The 19186-nt window shown below is 45.2% G+C and overlaps 1 protein-coding gene across 5 annotated transcripts; it reads right to left on the bottom strand.

The window, feature by feature from the left end:
* Positions 1-11590: 11590 nt before the first annotated feature.
* pdp1 (pyruvate dehydrogenase phosphatase catalytic subunit 1) lies at positions 11591-19040 on the bottom strand. Of its 5 annotated transcripts, none has more exons than XM_014201951.2 (9): positions 18955-19040; positions 16706-17068; positions 15867-16034; positions 15574-15785; positions 15025-15106; positions 14809-14903; positions 14524-14692; positions 13697-13915; positions 11591-13498 (listed from the first exon to the last, which is right to left on the bottom strand). In XM_014201951.2, exons 2-9 carry the CDS (start codon positions 16805-16807, stop codon positions 13118-13120), a joined length of 1428 nt encoding a protein of 475 aa, XP_014057426.2. In that variant the 5' UTR covers positions 16808-17068; positions 18955-19040; the 3' UTR covers positions 11591-13117. The 5 variants fall into 5 exon arrangements, with proteins under 5 accessions (XP_014057426.2, XP_014057429.2, XP_014057431.2 ...); XM_014201954.2 differs by having other exon boundaries at positions 18722-19025; XM_014201956.2 differs by lacking the exon at positions 18955-19040 and having other exon boundaries at positions 11591-13520.
* Between the last annotated feature and the right edge of the window lie 146 nt (positions 19041-19186).

Raw genomic sequence — 19186 nt, 5'->3', positions numbered from 1 at the left:
CTGTCACGTTGATCGTACAGCAGCAGCTTTTTATACCTCTGAAAAGGCTTCTGATGAGGAAAACTCCTTAGAGGTGGTATTTCAGTTCTCTCTCTGCCTGTTTTTGTGTCTACCTGTCATTCTGTCCTCTGAACTGAATGATGATGACTCGTCTCAGGGAGAGGGGAAGAGGGAGAGAGAGAGAAGAACTAAAGACTTTTCTTAAAGGTACTGGGAGAATGAAAGACAATTATCTCTCTGCAAATTATTTCACAGCTATTCTTTCAAAATAATATTTATTGTAAGTTAATGGCAGCACCTGTCAATGATTTTAGAGGTTGGAATAATTCTGATTTAAATGGTTTCTTTGTCCAGATCCGTCTACACTTGTAAGATATCCAGACACAATGTGTGTCTGACTACCTCCAAGGTGGGCAGGATGATGATCACAATCAGATCACAATGTGCCTTTTGACTGTCTAAAAATGTGGGCATAATCAGAATGTGGACAAGATCAGGACAAAAGAGGCAAGTTAGAACCATGTAGGTATAAACGGGCCTAGTGTGTGTGTGGAGACAGAGGCAGAGTGCAGTTTAGGTTTCAGAGCTCATAAAGTGCATCTAAGCATCAGACAACTTTTATTGTTTACGCCTGGGTCCACTCTGCTCTCGTAACCTGGTAACGCATTCCACAACAACAGACCCAAACACACCCACCAGAGAGACAGAAGAGATGAAGTGATAGGATGTCGTTACTGTCACAAAACACAAATGTGTGCAGGTCAGGTGTGTGTGTGTGTGTGTGTGTCATCACAGCTTCTCATGACCATCAACTGACCTCTGATCTCTCCGCCCATGCAATACATATCACCAGAACGGCCCTTATTCCTTTAACTGTGTGGTGTGTGTGCGCATGTGTGTTTTTGTTTGCCAGTTTGTGTGTGTGGGTGTGTGTGTTACTTTAGATTTTTAAAGTTGAATAGGAATTTGTAACACCATCACCACGCTGTTCAGCAAGACACAAAATACTGTTTTGTGAGGAAATGCAGGTCTTTTAACATTGACAATAGAGTCTACATGTTTGCTTTGTATATGTTTCACAGGAGTTTAGTTTTTCAGAACAAAAATACAACACGTAGCTAACAGGGCAAAACTGCACCTGCAAGATGTCCTCATGTAACTGCGACATGGCCAGAGGAATTCCTGTAAAGACATTATGAACACAAGTGACGAGCAGTGTGTATGTGCTGAGGGGTGAGCCAGGGGACAAGGATGTGACATAATAGGAAGAGCCTCCTCCACCCCGTCACCATCGCTGTTCCACAGGGAGATAACGCAGGTCTCATGAGAGAAAGACTCACGCACACGAAACAAGATGTTTACTATTAGTTAAGCGCGAAGAGGTGTCAGAGCGTGGAGTCTGGGCTGTGTAGACACAAACCTTAAGGTAAACTATGATCTGTGATCAGTAAATAACCTCCCAGTGGTGCGTTAGTGAGTGATGGTGGAGCGTTGTCCTTCAAGTGTTCCCGTAGCAACACCCACTCCTCCACTCCTGACAGGAAGTGGTGATGCGTGAGCGTTCCAGAGTGGAGCATCTGTTTCTGTGACTCAGTCCTTCTCACTCACTCACAATGCAGGGCCACAATCCAGAATCACATTGGATCCCAGCAGGGAAGTTCTGGAGCGGTAACAGAGGGGTCAACACAGCCTTCTACTACTGGGCCCATTCTTGTCCACCAGCCGCCTCTCTATGTTTGATCTACTGTTGATGCCATTGTTATTTACCTGGTGACAAGGTGACTTTATGCCAGACTCGTGTGATGACTGAAGCTCTGAATGGGTGTTAATTACTATCAACTCAATAAATAAACATCACAACAACAAATCAAATTGTATTTGTCACATCATAAGCAACATGTGTAGACTAACAGTGAAGTGCTTACTTACGGTTCCTTTTCTAACAATGCAGTTAAATAACTTTTTTATAGAAATAGTGACACGAGGAATAAATGAAAAACATGGCTCTATACAGGGATTACCAGAACAGAGTCGATGTGCAGGAGTAAATAAATGAAAAACATGGCTCTATACAGGGATTACCAGAACAGAGTCGATGTGCAGGAGTAGATACAGTTGAAGTCGGAAGTTTACATAAACGAGTTCTAATGACTCCAACCTAAGTGTTTCAACCACTCCACAAATTTCTTGTTAATTAACAAACTATAGTTTTGGCAAGTCGGTTAGGACATCTACCTTGTGCATGACAAGTAATTTTTTCAACAATGGTTTACAGATTATTTCACTTATAATTCATTGTATCACAATTCCAGTGGGTCAGAAGTTTACATACACTAAATTGACTGTGCCTTTAAACAGCTTGGAAAATTCCAGAAAATTATGTCATAGCTTTAGAAGATTCTGATAGGCTAATTGACATCATTTGAGTTAATTGGAGGTGTACCTGTGGATGTATTTCAAGGCCTACCTTCAAACTCAGTGCCTCTTTGCTTGACATCATGGGAAAATCAAACAAATCAGCCATGACCTCAGAAAAAAAATTGTAGACCTCCACAAGTCTGGTTCATCCTTGGGAGCAATTTCCAAACGCCTGAAGTTACCACATTCATCTGTACAAACAATAATGTGCAAGTATAAACACCATGGGACCACGCAGCCGTCATACCGCTCAGGAAGGAGACGCGTTCTGTCTCCTAGAGATGAACGTACTTTGGTGCAAAAAGTGCAAATCAATCCCAGAACAACAGCAAAGGACCTTGTGAAGATGCTGGAGGAAACAGGTACAAAAGTATCTATATCCACAGTAAAACGAGTCCTATATCGACATAACCTGAAAGTCCGCTCAGCAAGGAAGAAGCCACTGCTCCAAAACCACCATTAAAAAGCCAGACTACTGTTTGCAACTGCACATGAGGACAAAGATCGTACTTTTTGGAGAAATGTCCTCTGGTCTGATGAAACTAAAATTGAACTGTTTGGATATAATGACCATCGTTATGTTTGGAGGAAAAAGGGGGAGGCTTGCAAGCCGATGAACACCATCCCAACAGTGAAGCACGGGGGTGGCAGCATCATCTTCTGGGGGTGCTTTGCTGCAGGAGGGACTGGTGCACTTCACAAAATAGATGGCATCATGAGGGAGGAAAATTATGTGGATATATTGAGGCAACATCTCAAGACATCAGTCAGGAAGTTAAAACTTGGTCGTAAATGGGTCTTCAAAATGGACAATGACCCCAAGCATACTTCCAAAGTTGTGGCAAAATGGCTCAAGGACAACAAAGTCAAGGTATTGGAGTGGCCATCATAAAGCCCTGACCTCAAACCCATAGAAAAATTGTGGGAAGAACTGAAAATGTGTGTGCGAGCAAGGAGGCCTACAAACCTGACTCGGTTACTGATAAGGGAATTTATATGTTTAAGGTAATGACTAAAGAATTCCACCCTGAAACAAAATTATTAGATTATGTAACATGTATTATGAATAATTAGACAAACGTAACTATTAGTAATTATTAGATTATGTAACATGTATAATGAATAATTAGAGTGATAAACCTAAGTCCAATAAGGTTTGGTCGAGACTAGTAAGGGAGAGAAATGTGTGTGTGACTAAGAAAATAAAGAGGACAATTTAACTATTCATGACCTGACCTGGTTAGAACTCTAAGAAACTTATGACAGGAAAGGGAGTCCTGTCAAGGTCCCTCTAATGTCGGGAGGATAGAACTCCCAGCTTGGTAGTGATAGACGAGGAATGCGGACTGTGGGGAAAGATACAGCCCACCTACTGTTTGTGTGTCTCTATGTGCATGTAAGGAGGTGGGGGATAATGGGAGTTATAAAATGTCATGTCTTTGCATTTTTTGATTTTAGAACGTTCTCTGAATAAACTGTACAGACCTTTTGCATAAGCTGAGTCTTTGCCTAATTATTATTAAACCCAGGGTCTTACAAACCTCTGGGATTGGTCAAAGCTTAAATAATTGTTAGTTATCATCATTGGGATTGAACATTCTTGTGACAGTTTCACCAGCTCTGTCAGGAGGAATGGGCTAAAATTCACCCAGCTTATTGTGGGAAGCTTGTGGAAGGCTACCCGAAACGTTTGACCCAAGTTAAACAATTTAAAGGCAATGCTACCAAATACTAATTGAGTGTATGTAAACTTCTGACCCACTGGGAATGTGATGAAAGAAATAAAAGCTGAAATAAATCATTCCCTCTACTATTATTCTGACATTTCACATTTTTAAAATAAAGTGGTGATTCTAACTGACCTAAGACAGAGAATTTTTACTAGGATTAAATGTCAGGAATTGTGAAGAACTGAGTTTAAATGCATTTGGCTAAGGTATATGTAAACTTCCGACTTCAACTGTATGTACATATAGATAGGGGTAACGTGACTATGCAACAGGAGTGTGAAAGTCTCTCTGTGTGTGAGTGGCATCAGTATGCATGTGTGCGCGTGTTATATGTGTGTGTATGGATGTGCGGTTAGAGTCCAGTGTGTGTGCATAGTGTCACTACAGGAGAGTTAGTGCAAACAAGTGTGTGTGTATGTTGGGTTGTCAGTGTAAATATGTGTGGGTAGAGTCCAGTGTGTGTGCATAGAGTCAGTGCAAAAAAGGGTCAATGCAGGTAGTCCGGGTGTCCGTTTTACTAACTATTTAGCAATCTTGTTTAGCAGTCTTATGGCTTGGTAGTAGAAGCTTTTCAGGGTCCTGTTGGTTCTAGACTTGGTGTACTGGTTCTTCTTGCTGTGGGATAGCAGAGAAAACAGTCTATGGTTTGGGTGGTTGGAGTCTTTGACAATTTTTTGGGCCTTCCTCTGACACCGTCTGGTATAGAGTTCCTGGATGGCAGGGAGCTCGGCACCAGTGATGTACTGGGCCATACACACTATCCTCTGTAGTGCCTTGCGGTCGGGTGCTTTGCAGTTGTCATACCAAGCGGTGACACAGCCAGTCAAGATGCTCTCAATGATGCAGCTGTGAGGATCTGAGGGCCCGTGCCAAATCTTTTCAGCCTCCTGAGGGGGAAGAGGCGCTGTAGTGCCCTCTTCATAACTGTGTGGGTGTGTGTGGGCCATGATAATTCCTAAGTGATGTGGACACCGAGGAACTTGAAGCTCTGGACCAGCTCCAATACAGCCACGTCGATGTGGATGGGTTGAGCTCGGCCTTCTGTTTCCTGTAGTCCACGATCAGCTCCTTTGTCTTGCTGACATTGAGGGAGAGGTTGTTGCCCTGGCACCACACGGGCAGGTCTCTGACCTCCTCCCTATAGGCTGCCTCATCATCCTCTGTGATCAGTCCTACTACCAATGCCTTGTCAGCAAAGTTGATGATGGTGTTGGAGTAGTGCATGGACATGCAGTCATGAGTGAACAGGGAGTACAGGAAGGGCCCCCGTGTTGACGGTCAGCGTGGCGGATGTGTTTTTGCTGCCTAGGGGTGGCCCGTCAGTAAGTCCAGGATCCAGTTTCAGAGGGAGGTGTTCAGTCCCAGGGTCCTGAGCTTGGTGCTGTGCTTGCAGGGGACTATGTTGTTGAATGCTGAGGTGCAGTCAATGAACAGAATTCTTACATAGGTATTACTTTTTTCCAGGTGGGTGAGGGCATTTTGGAGTGCAATAGAAATTTACTCATCTGTGGATCTGTTGGGGTGGTATGGAAACTGCAGTGGGTCCAGGGTGACCAGGCTTTCAAAGCATTTCATGGCTATAGATGTGAGTGCTGCGGGGTGATAGTCATTTAGGCTTTGGTGTTCTTGGGTACAGGGACTATGGTGGTCTGCTTGAAACAAGTTGGTACAGACCGGGTCGGGGTAGGTTGAAAAGTCTTAAATCACCTCGCCTACAGAGAGTGATATCACATAGTTGTCCGGAACAGCTGGTGCTCTCATGCATGGTTCAGTGTTCCTTGCCTTGAAGCGAGCATAAAAGGCATTTACATGTCTGGTAGACTTGCAACGCTGGGCAACACGCGGCTTGGTTTCCCTTTATAATCCTTGATAGTTTGCAAGCCTTGCACATCCTTCAAGTGTCAGAGCCGGCGTAGCAGCATTCGATATTAGTCCTGTATTGATGCTTTGCCTGTTTGATGGCTCGTCTGGTTGGGTATGTGTGTACGATCACTGTGGGGACGACATTGTTGATGCAATTATAATGAAGCTGGTGACTGATGTGGTAAACTCCTCAATGTTATCATATGAATCCCAAAACACACTCCAGTCTGTGCAAGATAAACAGTCCTGTAGCTTGGCATCTGCTACGTAGGAACACTTCTGTATTGAGGGTGTCACTGGTACTTCCTGTTTGAGTTTTTGCTTGTAAGCAGGAAGTTATGGTCTGATTTGCCAAAGGGAGGACTTGTATGCGTTTTTGTGTGTGGCGTAAAAGTGATGTAGAGTTTTGTCTCCTCTAGTTGCACAGCTGACATGCTGGTAAAAATGAGGTAAAATGGATTTCAGTTTCCCTGCATTAAAATCCCCGGCCACGAGAAACGCCGCCTCTGGATGTGCATTTTATTTTTTGCTTATGGCCCTATACAGCTCATTGAGTGCAGTCTTAGTGCCAGCATCGGTTTGTGGTGGTAAATAGGCAGCAACAAAAAATATAGATGAAAACTCTCTTGGTAAATAGTATGGGCTGCAGCTTATCATGAGGTACTTTAATTCAGGCAAGCAAAAACCACACCGGCTGTTGTTAACAAAGAGACACACCACTACGCCCTTCGTCTTACCCGAGTCAGCCGTCCGGTCTTGACGACGCATAGAACAACCAGCTAGATGTATATTATCCATGTCCTCGTTCAGCCACGACTCGGAGAAACACCAAATATTACAATTTTTCAGGTCCCGTTGATAGCTTTGCCTCGAAAGGAGCTCATCCAGTTTGTTTTCCAGTGACTGCACGTTCGCCAATAGAACAGAGGACAACGATGGTCTATTTACTCTCCAACGTAGTCTCGTCAGGATGTCGCCTCGCCTGCCTCTCCTTGGGCCTGGTCCGGAGGAAGCACAACATCCAGAGCTACTCGTTGAAGTAGAAATGTTCATCCAGACGGAAGTCAGTGATCAATGTTCTGATATCCAGAATATGTTTTCAGATATAGGAAATTATGGTGGAAATATTATGTACAAAAAAAGTTAAGATCAGCGTAAAAAGACCACATGAAAAAGGTCTGGAGCCCGTAAGACGGTAACAAGAACAGTCCAATAACACCAGCCTTAAAACCATAACAACAACACAGTCCAATAACACCAGCCTTAAAACCATAACAACAACACAGTCCAATAACACCAGCCTTAAAACCATAACAACAACACAGTCCAATAACACCAGCCTTAAAACCATAACAACAACACAGTCCAATAACACCAGCCTTAAAACCATAACAACAACACAGTCGAATAACACCAGCCTTAACACATAACAACAACACAGTCCAATAACACCAGCCTTAACACATAACAACAACACAGTCGAATAACACCAGCCTTAAAACCATAACAACAACACAGTCGAATAACACCAGCCTTAAAACCATAACAACAACACAGTCGAATAACACCAGCCTTAAAACCATAACAACAACACAGTCGAATAACACCAGCCTTAACACATAACAACAACACAGTCCAATAACACCAGCCTTAAAACCATAACAACAACACAGTCGAATAACACCAGCCTTAAAACCATAACAACAACACAGTCGAATAACACCAGCCTTAAAACCATAACAACAACACAGTCGAATAACACCAGCCTTAACACATAACAACAACACAGTCCAATAACACCAGCCTTAACACATAACAACACAGTACAATAACACCAGCCTTAACACATAACAACAACACAGTCCAATAACACCAGCCTTAACACATAACAACAACACAGTCCAATAACACCAGCCTTAACACATAACAACAACAACACAGTCCAATAACACAAGCATAAACATGTAACACAGTCCAATAACACCAGCATAAACAGGTGGTAACACAGTCCAATAACACCAGCATAAACATACAACACCACAGTCCAATAACACCAGCATAAACATATAACACCACAGTCCAATAACACCAGCATAAACACGTAACACCACAGTCCAATAACACCAGCATAAACATGTAACACCACAGTCCAATAACACCAGCATAAACATGTAACACCACAGTCCAATAACACCAGCATAAACACGTAACACCACAGTCCAATAACACCAGCATAAACACGTAACACCACAGTCCAATAACACCAGCATAAACACGTAACACCACAGTCCAATAACACCAGCATAAACACGTAACACACAGTCCAATAACACCAGCATAAACACGTAACACACAGTCCAATAACACCAGCATAAACACGTAACACACAGTCCAATAACACCAGCATAAACACGTAAACCACAGTCCAATAACACCAGCATAAACACGTAAACACAGTCCAATAACACCAGCATAAACACGTAACAGTCCAATAACACCAGCATAAACACGTAACAGTCCAATAACACCAGCATAAACACGTAACAGTCCAATAACACCAGCATAAACACGTAACACCACAGTCCAATAACACCAGCATAAACACGTAACACAGTCCAATAACACCAGCATAAACAGGTAACACAGTCCAATAACACCAGCATAAACATGTAACACAGTCCAATAACACCAGCATAAACACGTAACACCACAGTCCAATAACACCAGCATAAACACGTAACACAGTCCAATAACACCAGCATAAACAGGTAACACAGTCCAATAACACCAGCATAAACAGGTAACACAGTCCAATAACACCAGCATAAACACATAACAGTCCAATAACACCAGCATAAACACGTAACACCACAGTCCAATAACACCAGCATAAACACGTAACACAGTCCAATAACACCAGCATAAACAGGTAAACACAGTCCAATAACACCAGCATAAACATGTAACACCACAATAACACCAGCATAAACATGTAACACCACAGTCCAATAACACCAGCATAAACAGGTAACACAGTCCAATAACACCAACATAAACACGTAACACAGTCCAATAACACCAGCATAAACACGTAACACAGTCCAATAACACCAGCATAAACACGTAACACAGTCCAATAACACCAGCATAAACAGGTAACACAGTCCAATAACACCAGCATAAACACGTAACACAGTCCAATAACACCAGCATAAACATGTAACACAGTCCAATAACACCAGCATAAACATGTAACAACACAGTCCAATAACACCAGCATAAACATGTAACAACACAGTCCAATAACACCAGCATAAACAGGTAACACAGTCCAATAACACCAGCATAAACACGTAACACAGTCCAATAACACCAGCATAAACACGTAACACAGTCCAATAACACCAGCATAAACAGGTAACACAGTCCAATAACACCAGCATAAACATGTAACAACACAGTCCAATAACACCAGCATAAACAGGTAACACAGTCCAATAACACCAGCATAAACATGTAACAACACAGTCCAATAACACCAGCATAAACATGTAACAACACAGTCCAATAACACCAGCATAAACACGTAACAACACAGTCCAATAACACCAGCATAAACATGTAACAACACAGTCCAATAACACCAGCATAAACAGGTAACACAGTCCAATAACACCAGCATAAACAGGTAACACAGTCCAATAACACCAGCATAAACAGGTAACACAGTCCAATAACACCAGCATAAACAGGTAACACAGTCCAATAACACCAGCATAAACATGTAACACAGTCCAATAACACCAGCATAAACAGGTAACACAGTCCAATAACACCAGCATAAACAGGTAACACAGTCCAATAACACCAGCATAAACATGTAACAACACAGTCCAATAACACCAGCATAAACATGTAACACAGTCCAATAACACCAGCATAAACACGTAACACAGTCCAATAACACCAACATAAACATGTAACACAGTCCAACACCAGCATAAACATGTAACACAGTCCAATAACACCAGCATAAACAGGTAACACAGTCCAATAACACCAACATAAACATGTAACACAGTCCAATAACACCAGCATAAACACGTAACACAGTCCAATAACACCAGCATAAACATGTAACACAGTCCAATAACACCAGCATAAACACGTAACACAGTCCAATAACACCAACATAAACATGTAACAGTCCAATAACACCAGCATAAACACGTAACACCACAGTCCAATAACACCAGCATAAACACGTAACACAGTCCAATAACACCAGCATAAACATGTAACACAGTCCAATAACACCAGCATAAACAGGTAACACAGTCCAATAACACCAGCATAAACAGGTAACACAGTCCAATAACACCAGCATAAACAGGTAACACAGTCCAATAACACCAGCATAAACAGGTAACACAGTCCAATAACACCAGCATAAACATGTAACACAGTCCAATAACACCAGCATAAAGAAAATAGCCCATAAAGTACCCTCCTTCCAAACACAACCTTACTTGACTTCAGAAATACACTCATTATGCCAGTAGGACATGCTGAGAATGATAAACACAATACCCACTGACACACACGATGCAGGAATGCACACACACACACACACACACACACACACACACAAACACACAAAAACTCCCACTATCAAAACAGGTCTATACACCCAAACACATAGATTGGTAACTAAGGACAGAAAAACCTAGGAGAATAACAATCCTGCCTAGAGGTCACTGAATCAAATAAATTAAACACGTGTGCATGGGGACGTCTCAGTCATATTTCTGTGTAAGGGATCTTCTCATATTTCTGTGTAAGGGATCTTCTCATATGTCTGTGTAAGGGATCTTCTCATATGTCTGTGTAAGGGATCTTCTCATATGTCTGTGTAAGGGATCTTCTCATATGTCTGTGTAAGGGATCTTCTCATATGTCTGTGTAAGGGATCTTCCCATATGTCTGTGTTAGGGATCTTCTCATATTTCTGTGTAAGGGATCTTCCAATATTTCTGTGTAAGGGATTTTCCAATAAGGTTCTCTGACTACTAGCGCCATCTAGTGGCTGACAATGGACACGCCTGAGTTACTGACTGACTAGACTGCAGAATGAGAGCAGTGTGAACATAATATGAACCAGACTGGTTACATTACATGGACTCTTCTTGCTATCCAAGTAGCCAAAAAAAGCACCACTGATTACTGATCCAACTACACAAACTAGAAGATAACTCCATGTCAGGCAGACAGGGACACAGATTAAACTACTCCAGAGCTACAAAGCAATAGGGGATTGTTGTTGGGGAGAGTGCGGAGCAAGAGGGTGAGCTGAACACACACAAATACACACCAGTGTAACTTGACACCTCGCTGGCTGACCTCTGGAATGAACTCAGTCTGCCTTGACCTTCTGAGAGCACCGCGGGCACACAGTCCGGTCTGACCACATTCCAGGGGTGTGGGAGGAGAGAGTTAAAGACAGAGGCACTGCAGAACAGCACAACCAGGCAGCAATACGTACAGACAGGCAGAACTAAATATAACATGTGTAGTAGCCATTGTGTGTAGTCAGTGTTTTATTCAAAGTTTCCAAATACAAAAAAACTTTTGTCTCAAGCCCAAACAGGTAAAGACACTGTACATACATACCTGTCACATCTCATATAATTGTGGATAAATACCTGCGACATATTAAAAGTTGCATAAATAACCTTCAAGTATTCAGCCAGCGTCCAGACAGAGCCACCTTCAGCTTTACATGTTCTCCTCTCCTAAATATACACCACCATAAGATATACAACCTCATATTATGCACACCCTTCATTTGGCCTATAAAAGCCTAGAACCACACCAACGTGGTTAGTGTCCTACCAACAATGACGAAGTCTGTCTCTGTTTTAGTCACTCCTGGAGGTGGCATGAATATGACAGATGGTTACAGTTCTAATTCCTAATTCCATGGTTACATCAGACCGAGATCTGACACCAGGCTAGCAATGATTCACTGTTAAAAACTAAAAAGTTTACTTTTTAATCAAATCCACACCATGTAAGCATGATGACGTTAGTATACCATATCCCCGTATGAGCGTATAACTGTCAAAAAACACAAGAGGTTGTGCCTGGGAGTTCTTGGCTGTCCGTCTGTAACAAGTAGAAAGGACAGTATTCCATCCAATGACAGAACACAGACCAGACAGAGCCCTACTATGTAACAGCAGAGCCATGCAGTAGAGCCAGGATGGAGGCCAGTTGCAGCTCTAGAGCAAGACAGATGCTGCAACTGCACAGCACAGAATCTGTGATATGAAAGAGGGAGGGATGTTTGTAGAGGAGTAGACAGGCCAGATTCAACAAACACAAAGGCTGCCACCGTATCATTACCTCAATGCTCAGACAACATAGTTATAACACAGCAAACTCTTTTGGCACAAATTAAAGTTTCCTATGGGCAGAGACTGTGACAGGGCAGAGACTGTGACAGGGCAGAGACTGTGACAGGGCAGAGACTGTGACAGGGCAGAGACTGTGACAGGGCAGAGACTGTGACAGGGCAGAGACTGTGACAGGGCAGAGACTGTGACAGATGGGCAGAGACTGTGACAGGGCAGAGACTGTGACAGGGCAGAGACTGTGACAGGGCAGAGACTGTGACAGGGCAGAGACTGTGACAGGGCAGAGACTGTGACAGAGCAGAGAAGCAGAATGCTGCAGGGAGGTTGATCAAACATCCTTTAGAAGCTTCATACACACACAAGGCCACAAAACTCAGAAAAGAGCCAACTTGTGGTCAGTTTCAGCAAGCATTTCAACAATCCACATGACCAGGACTGTGTGCTCACATGTGCACATACTGTACACGCACCTCTTTAATAACCATCCTAAAATAATGAGTCCGAAGGTAGGCAGTCCTCCCTCTGCACGGTTAGTCCATAAACAGTATGTTTTATGCGCGTTTGGTAAAATAAAGATTAGGGCTTAACTATGTGTCTGTAGCAAGACCCAGTCCTCACATCAGTGTTTTTCCTTCTAGAAAGTAAACTTCCTGTTCATGTCCACGTTCCCCTCTGAGAGGCTGAGCTGGCTCAGGACTCCCCCCCTTGGCGCTGGTGTCCAACCACGTGGGGGTTGAACTGTGTGATGATGATGGTGATGTCGTCGCGGTACATGCGGGCCAGTTCCTCAGGCAGAGACAGCATCTTGGACAGCGTCTCGTGGTCCACTGCTCCAAACTCATTGTTGCCCACCGCGTGGCGAATCAGGTGGGTGGCAGCGTTCTGGTCCTGGAACGCCAAGGAGGCACGGGCCTTCCTCTCAGCCAGCAGCCCCTGCATCTGTCCCAGGGTGACATGGTAACCCCCCACGGTGAGGGGCTGGCGCTGGTGGACCCCCGTTAGATACTCCCCTACGATCCGGACCACCTCCTGTCGGTGGAGCGTCTCCCACAGCCCGTCTGTACCCAGCACCTGCGGAAGGATGGACAAAGACCTGTAGTGAACAAAAGGAAACTTCTAACTACATAACTTCAGATATAGGTATGTTTTAATGGAGCACAATGCAAGTTTCTGTTCAAGAAAAGACAACAAAGCCTCATCAATCAATCAATAAACGAATGAAATCATGAATTGGTCAATCAGCCAATTGACCAATCCTTTGTCTCTCACCAGGAAGCGGTCCTGAGGTCGGAGGCGGTGGTGTGTGATCTCAGGCTCGGCCGTGAGGTAGGGAGGGGTGTGGTAATTGGGGGGGATGAACTTGGTGTGTTCGTTGTCATGGAGCTGGTCTGGTCCTGACTCCAACACACCTCGCTGCAAGTCAATGCTCCACTTGAACTTCACATCTCCAAACGCACGGAACGGCATCAGCAGGCCCAACAACCGGTCCTGACAGAGGGAGAGAAAGAGATAGGGGATATATGTTTGTTTTTACTTTATGTTTAACTGACCTGCTCTGCCAACGTTCTCTCTGGATGTGTAACGGTACTGACCTGCTGTGCCACCGTTCTCTCTGGATGTGTAACGGTACTGACCTGCTGTGCCACCGTTCTCTCTGGATGTGTAACGGTACTGACCTGCTGTGCCACCGTTCTCTCTGGATGTGTAACGGTACTGACCTGCTGTGCCACCGTTCTCTCTGGATGTGTAACGGTACTGACCTGCTGTGCCACCGTTCTCTCTGGATGTGTAACGGTACTGACCTGCTGTGCCATCGTTCTCTCTGGCTGTGTAACGGTACTGACCTGCTGTGCCACCGTTCTCTCTGGCTGTGTAACGGTACTGACCTGCTGTGCCATCGTTCTCTCTGGATGTGTAACGGTACTGACCTGCTGTGCCACCGTTCTCTCTGGATGTATAACAGTACTGACCTGCTGTGCCACCGTTCTCTCTGGATGTGTAACGGTACTGACCTGCTGTGCCATCGTTCTCTCTGGATGTGTAACGGTACTGACCTGCTGTGCCACCGTTCTCTCTGGATGTGTAACGGTACTGACCTGTCGTACGACAGTCTTCTTCTCAGAGGGGGGGTGCTCCCCCTGGATGCGGGCCACCTCGTTCTCATTCTGGGCGTTGTGGTCGTTGGAGAGCGTGTGAGCGCTGAACGAGCCGTCCTCCTCCTGGACCCCCAGCACCGCCCGGCCGTCGCCCGTGTTCGCTACATACCTACACAACCACAGTCAGAGGTTTCAGACACTCAGTCAGAGCAGACAGATGGAGACCAGGCAGTACATATGGGAGCCAACAGAGAGAGATCCGTGGCTGTGGACTACAGTACGTACAGGTCGGATCCATCGATGTGAGCTACGCAGGCAGTCGCTCCAGAGAAGGCCACTCTCAGAACCCAGTAGTGGAGGAAGGAATTGGCGTCTCCCACCTGGACAACACAACATAGGGATCAGCACTACACATTTATACCCAGGGCTGGATACTATGGTAACACAGAGACATCGATGGACAGAGGATAGAAGTCAAGGGCATAGAACAGGGTCTCCCACCTGAGCCTCCAGAGACAGGTCACTGTCCAGTCTCTTAAAGGCACTCAGCAATGCCTCTCTGGGCCCTAGGCTCTCCCCTGGACTGGGAACACAATCACATACAATCAACTCCAACACTGCATATACCCTATGCCTGTTGAGGTCTATGACTTTCTGCGTGTGTACCTGTTGAGGTCTATGACTGCTGTGTGTGTGTACCTGCTGAGGTCTATGACTTGCTGTGTGTGTGTACCTGCTGAGGTCTATGACTTGCTGTGTGTGTGTACCTGTTGAGGTCTATGACTGCTGTGTGTGTGTACGTGCTGAGGTCTATGACTTGCTGTGTGTGTGTACCTGCTGAGGTCTATGACTTGCTGTGTGTGTGTACCTGCTGAGGTCTATGACTTGCTGTGTGTGTGTACCTGCTGAGGTCTATGACTTGCTGTGTGTGTGTACCTGCTGAGGTCTATGACTTGCTGTGTGTGTGTGTACCTGCTGAGGTCTATGACTTGCTGTGTGTGTGTGTGTGTGTGTGTGTGTGTGTGTGTGTGTGTGTGTGTGTGTGTGTACCTGCTGAGGTCTATGAGTTCCTGCCAGTAGGTTCTGAGGCTGTTGAAGTACATAGTCTGAGCCTCCCTGGTGAAGTAGTCATTGGGGTGTTTGTGCCACTGCAGGATGGGGCTGAGGGGTCTGCCTGCCTCTACTGCCGACTCCAGCTCACACAGGGTCTCATGGGGCATCAAGGACATGGCTACGTAGTAGAACAACCTCTCACTCAGCGCCTGAGAAACAGACAGGTAGATGTTTTAACTGCACATTAAAACTAACTCGCCGATTATACACAATGACAGCAGAAACTTTACCTGAGCACAGGCGCAGCCCGCATGGCCGTCGAACACTCCCAGCAGCATCCCCCGCGTCTGCAGACAGGTGGCAGCGCTGCGCCGGTCCTCGATGGGTGCGTTGGCAGGCAGCTGGTTACTGTCGAACCCCATCACCGACGACACGTTCTTACCATCAAACTCTGGAACCTAGAACCAAAGCACACACTCATATTCTTATGGTCTCAGCGCAATCGTGAAGCTGTACTCGTTGTGTGTATCATCCGCCCCTACCTTGAAGCTGTACTCGTTGGGTGTAAATGTGTGTATCGTCCGCCCCTACCTTGAAGCTGTACTCGTTGTGTGTAAATGTGTGTATCGTCCGCCCCTACCTTGAAGCTGTACTCGTTGTGTGTAAATGTGTGTATCGTCCGCCCCTACCTTGAAGCTGTACTCGTTGTGTGTAAATGTGTGTATCGTCCGCCCCTACCTTGAAGCTGTACTCGTTGTGTGTAAATGTGTGTATCGTCCGCCCCTACCTTGAAGCTGTACTCGTTGGGTGTAAATGTGTGTATCGTCCGTCCCTACCTTGAAGCTGTACTCGTTGTGTGTAAATGTGTGTATCGTCCGCCCCTACCTTGAAGCTGTACTCGTTGTGTGTAAATGTGTGTATCGTCCGCCCCTACCTTGAAGCTGTACTCGTTGTGTGTAAATGTGTGTATCGTCCGCCCCTACCTAGAAGCTGTACTCGCTGGGTGTAAATGTGTGTATCGTCCGCCCCTACCTTGAAGCTGTACTCGTTGTGTGTAAATGTGTGTATCGTCCGCCCCTCCCTGAAGCTGTACTCGCTGGGTGTAAATGTGTGTATCGTCCGCCCCTACCTTGAAGCTGTACTCGTTGGCCTTGAGGATTGAGTTGACCTGTGGGGGGGTGAGATTGTAGCTGTGGAGGTCAGGGCTCCTCCTATAGCCACGCACAGGCATGGCTGTCGGCCATATGGGGTGGGGCGGCGACGAGGTGGGCCGGTGGGAGGTGGGGCAGCAGGGGGAGCTGGCGTTGGCATGGGAACAGGGAGGAACCCCAGAGCTTCGCCCGAGGGAAGCCTCGGAACAGCTGTGATGTCACGGGCATGGTGGCTCGCTCTGGGCGCACACACTCTCAGAGCACCGCCACATACACACACAGACTCTCAGAGCACCGCCACACACACACACACTCTCAGAGCACCGCCAATACTCCTACACCTACGGGAGACACCAGGAACTGTGAGCGATGGGCAAAATTGCAGCTTGTATCATCTGTATCATTCAGTCAACACAACCACGGCTGACTATGGCATTTTGATTGTGTACACACCTCTCATTCAGTCAGTGTACAGAAAATGACTGACACGTAGTAACAGAGCTCTCAACAAAGGTACCATTACAGATCAACACAAACAAAAGTGACATGCAAATAACATAACAGATCAAGACAAGCACTTTTATCTTCCAACTGTATTTATTTTGATTGTGTGGTGAATAAGGGAGCTGGAACCAGTGACCTTGCTACAAGGAAACCTCCTGGGCAATAAAGGTCTGAGCCTCTTGGCAGAGGCTTTATTATGCTTTGAGGCAGGTTGCACTCCAACAATGGAACACTGCATTCCAGTACTCTAGCGGGCTAGTGTGACAGACTGGCACTAGGTTGCCAGGCTGTGTTGCTCCATGAAAGAGCCTTGCCCCTCTACAGCAGTGGTTTTCAAACCTCTCCCCAGACGTTTCACAATTTAGCTCTAAACTAGCTCACTGATTACAACAAAGGCTTAGATGTGAAAGTTGGATCAGTGTGCTAGTTTAAAAAACATGGAATGGCTCGAGGTCCCAAGGACAGGTTTGAGACCCAGTGCGCTACAGGGGTCAACCACCACTAGTCGTCTTCCAGGCTTTGTTGCTCCATGAAAGAGCCTTGCCCCTCTACAGGGGTCAGCCACGGCTAGTGGTCTTCCAGGCTGTGTTGCTCCATGAAAGAGCCTTGCAACCACCACTAGCTTTCTGACAGACTATATATAGTCCTGTGAAGCGGCTCTGACATTTGCTCACTCCTGAAAACCCAATCTTGTCCTACTGAACTAGATTCTCTCAAATGGCATAGGCTATCCCTCTCTCTGCCCTTTCCACCGCCTAGATTAGGACCCCAGGGAAAGGAGCTACTGCTATTGTAACAGCTAATGGGGATCCTAATAAAACATAAAAAAATACAATAATTACACAATAATTAAAGGGGCAATCAGCAGTTGCTAAATTAATGATATGGACCCATTGATTCTTGAAGAATATAACTTAGAAAAGCCTCGATCTTAGTTCAACTGTCACACTCCATCAGAACCCAAAATAAAAGCTTGTTTACCTTCAATGTTTGTAAACAAAGTAAATGTAAACAAACACTATACAGCCTCAAGACATGGTTAAAACTATTATTTCGATATCATGGACGGTCAGTCCTTGCATCCATAGCTCTGTCTATGAATTTGAGTGTAGATACATTTCTCCAGCCCTATCCCCCAGTTTTTTTCTTACCGAAACAGGAGCCGGGATTTCGCTTTGCTGATTGACGCTTTAATCTAGCTATTTGTAGCGAAGGGGCAATGAGTGCAGCTGCTCTGGTCGGTCGAAAGAGACCCAGGCACGGCTGAAATACACGGAACCACCCGGTACTCGTTGAAATACCGCTCAAACCGCCAGTCTATAACCAGTGACCACGGCCTATCCCTGGATAGGCCTGACTGCTACAGATTTGCCATATTGATTACAGTACAGTTCAGAGTCAGCCTTCTTTGTACTTAGATTAAATCGACATCAATATCTACATAGTTCCCAATAGCGAATAATCCCAAATACAAGCCAGCACATTGTCACCTATTAATTTGATGGGCCGACAAAGTCTTCTCTACTGCTGGGTAGTAACGTTGGCTAGCGATGATCTAGCTATGCGTCACCGCAAGCCAGCTAAAAATACCACTCCCTCCGTCAGTCTTGTACATTACTGTCACGGTAACAAAGCTCACAACATATAACAGAAGTTAGTTATCAATGCATTAACACATACTGCACAAAAGTAACATGCCAAACACATTTATCTAGACACCGACCTTGTTCTCAGAGTTTACTATTTCGTTTTCCTACGCTACCCACCCTGCTGCATCTCTCTCCAGCTCACAACATACTAAACTCTGATTGGCTCACCTCTCTGACAGAGGAGATCTGGCTGGCTTGTTAACCCTTTGCACGCTGCTGGGTGTGACAGACTTTCAAGCACCAAAATTAGTTGTCTAGATCTCTATTCATCATGAACTATTTGCAAAATAACACAAGGTGTAGTAA

This window comes from Salmo salar, chromosome ssa02 (assembly GCF_905237065.1).
Source record: "Salmo salar chromosome ssa02, Ssal_v3.1, whole genome shotgun sequence".
Taxonomy (NCBI): Eukaryota; Metazoa; Chordata; class Actinopteri; order Salmoniformes; family Salmonidae; genus Salmo; species Salmo salar.
The sequence above is the reverse complement of the archived record's forward strand: the minus strand, read 5'-3'. Positions and strand labels throughout refer to the sequence as shown.

Bases quoted from the DNA above. Each gene is read 5' to 3' on its own strand.
- pdp1 (XM_014201951.2), bottom strand. From the start codon at position 16,807: ATGCCTGTGCGTGGCTATAGGAGGAGCCCTGACCTCCACAGCTACAAT. The intron at 14,693-14,808 runs GTACGTACTGTA...GTGGTTGTGTAG, and splicing joins CACATCGATGGATCCGACCT to GTATGTAGCGAACACGGGCG. The intron at 13,916-14,523 runs GTCAGTACCGTT...TCCCTCTGTCAG, and splicing joins AGAAGACTGTCGTACGACAG to GACCGGTTGTTGGGCCTGCT.